A 2667-nucleotide genomic window follows, 5' to 3' on the forward strand; every position below is an offset into this window, starting at 1 on the left:
CAAAAGAGGGAAGGAAAGAAGAAACGAAGGAGGGAAGAAGGAAGTTAGGAAGGAGAACAATGAAAGTCTGATTGCATTGAGTTAGGAAATATAAGAATCACTTCTGTTTGTAGTAGATGAACTGTGTCACTAAGAGTGTGTATGTCTACAGAGATAAAAATAATGCAAGAAATAGGAACATGAGGTTAATGTGTAAAAGGATGATGCTTTTGGCAGGATCTGCAATCTTTTTCCTAATGAGAGAAAGACAGATACAATGTTTATTATTTTTCTGTAGTAGATTAAATAATTGTTAAAAAATAAAATGAGAGACCATCAATTGAACCAATTTTTACTTTAAATATAATCTTAAGTGGATTACAATATCCATGAGAAATGTCTTTTACTAAAGGAGGCAGCTTTCAATGACAGTAAACTGATAACAATCAAGAAAGAAAAAGAAAACTCTTCTTTTCAGATGTTTTCCTAGAATTTTCATTTCTCCAAAGCACATGTAGAGGGAAAATCTGCATTATTTGCAAATAGGTATATCTAAAAAGGCTAACCAATCAGATTGAACTTTTCACTAGGAAGACTTTTTAAAAATAGTAATTATTCCTTTAAAACATTTATTTTTCAATTATAGTTTATATTCAATATTATTTTTATTAGTTTCAGGTACACAGTATAGTGGTTAGACAATCATGTATTTACAAAGTGATTTCCTCTGATATTTCAAGTGCTCAACTGGCACCGTGCATAGTTATTGCAATATTATTGACTATATTCCCTATGCTGTGCTTTATACCCTCATGACTATTTTATTATGCCAATTTGTACTTCTTAATCCCTTTACCTTTTTCACCCAGCCCCCCAACTCCTCTCTCCTCTGGCAACCATTAGTTTGTTCTCTGTATCTATGAGTCTGTTCCTATTTTGTAGTAATTCATTCTTTATGTTCATTGGTGTTTTGTAAAGTATTGGGAACAATATGATATGAAACTTTTTTTCATTCTGATTCCTAGTTATTTGTACTAAAACAGTATTCTGGTCACTTATTTCTTTCATTTTTACCATCTCCTCAGTTCCACCTATATCTCAGCTATGAAGAATGAGCAAAATAGGAATTACTCAGAGGTGACTGAGTTTATTCTACTAGGGTTCAGAATCCCTCCAGAGCTACAGATCCTCTTATTCCTAGTATTCTTGCTGATCTACATGGTCACTGTGGTGGGAAATATCAGCATGATAATTGTCATTAAGAGTGACTCCAGACTTCAAATACCTATGTATTTCTTCCTTAGAAACTTGTCCTATTTAGATCTCTGCTACTCAACCGTCATCGCTCCCAAAACTTTAGCCAACTTCTTATCTAATGAAAAGAAAATTTCTTACAGTGGCTGTGCGGCCCAATTTTTCTTCTTTGCCCTGTTTGTCACAACTGAAGGCTTTCTCCTGGCTGTCATGGCATTTGATCGATTCTCCGCCATTTGCTACCCTCTCCTTTACCCTGCGCACATGTCCCAGAAAGTCTGTGTTCACTTGGTAACTGGATCCTATATCTGTGGAAGCATCAACTCCATAGTCCAAACGGGTTTCACCTTCAGTTTGCATTTCTGTGGAGAAAACAGATTGGACCACTTTTTCTGTGATGTCCCAGCCCTGATCAAGATCTCATGTGTTGACACCTTTGTAAATGAGGTTGTACTGTTTATTCTCTCTGCTCTCATCATCGTCACCACCACAGCAGTCATTCTGGTTTCCTATGCTTATATCCTCTCCACTGTCCTGAAGATCCCCTCTACCCATGGCAGGAGGAAGACCTTCTCTACGTGTGGCTCCCACATAGCAGTGGTGAGTTTATTCTATGGGACGGTGTTCTTTATGTATGCCCAACCTACAGCCATCTCCTCACCAGAGCAAAACAAGATTGTAGCTGTGCTCTACACACTTATAATACCAATGCTAAACCCTCTAATATATAGTTTGAGAAACAGAGATGTGAAAGATGCTGTGAAAAGTATATTATGCAAGAAATGATTATCTCACTGACATTTGTAAAATCATTTATATAGCAGGAAAATTTTGTGTCTAAGGGTTCAAGTTACATTTGTTCTTGTAAAATTATTACTAATATATCAAAGATATTTTTATATGGCAACAAATATTTTACTATTTTACAAAATAATGTTTCTAACAATATAGGTCTGTATATCATTACTTTATTTGCTTAGGATATATAAAATCATGTGTTCATAATTTATGATATGCTAGTATTTTCATTTTAATTTTGCTTTGATTAAGAAGTAAATATTAAGAGCTGTTATTTTATTATAATTAAAATAATATTGGTCTGTGCAAATTATTTTTTAATTTTTTCATTCTCCAAAGCAACTAAGCTGATATTTGTTTGGAAAGGATAACACCCCATTGTGTAGATGACAGAACAGAATGGTAATGATTACATAGAACACTTTCCAATAAAAGGCCTATTCTTTTCTAAATATCCAGGTTTATATTCTGAGGATTATCATCCTTAGAGCGACAACTCCTATAAAAAGGAACCCGTAATATATTATTAGAGAGGTAATTTTTCACATGGAAAATGTGTCAATAACATTCTACTAATTTTTATTGTCTCATTTTCTTTTGAATATAAAATGATCTGTATATATAAAAGCCTAATAT

At 33.7% G+C, this 2667-nt stretch overlaps 1 protein-coding gene across 1 annotated transcript; it reads left to right on the forward strand.

The window, feature by feature from the left end:
• Positions 1-1083: 1083 nt before the first annotated feature.
• On the forward strand, positions 1084-2019 carry LOC102425704 (olfactory receptor 12). Its single transcript, XM_006101294.1, has one exon. The coding sequence runs from the start codon at positions 1084-1086 to the stop codon at positions 2017-2019; it is 936 nt and encodes a 311-aa protein (XP_006101356.1).
• Positions 2020-2667: the final 648 nt, after the last annotated feature.

This window comes from Myotis lucifugus, unplaced genomic scaffold, assembly GCF_000147115.1.
Source record: "Myotis lucifugus unplaced genomic scaffold, Myoluc2.0 scaffold_350, whole genome shotgun sequence".
Lineage (NCBI taxonomy): Eukaryota > Metazoa > Chordata > Mammalia > Chiroptera > Vespertilionidae > Myotis > Myotis lucifugus.

What these genes read in the sequence shown, in the direction of transcription:
- LOC102425704 (XM_006101294.1), top strand. Translation starts at nt 1,084, where the DNA reads ATGAAGAATGAGCAAAATAGGAATTACTCAGAGGTGACTGAGTTTATT.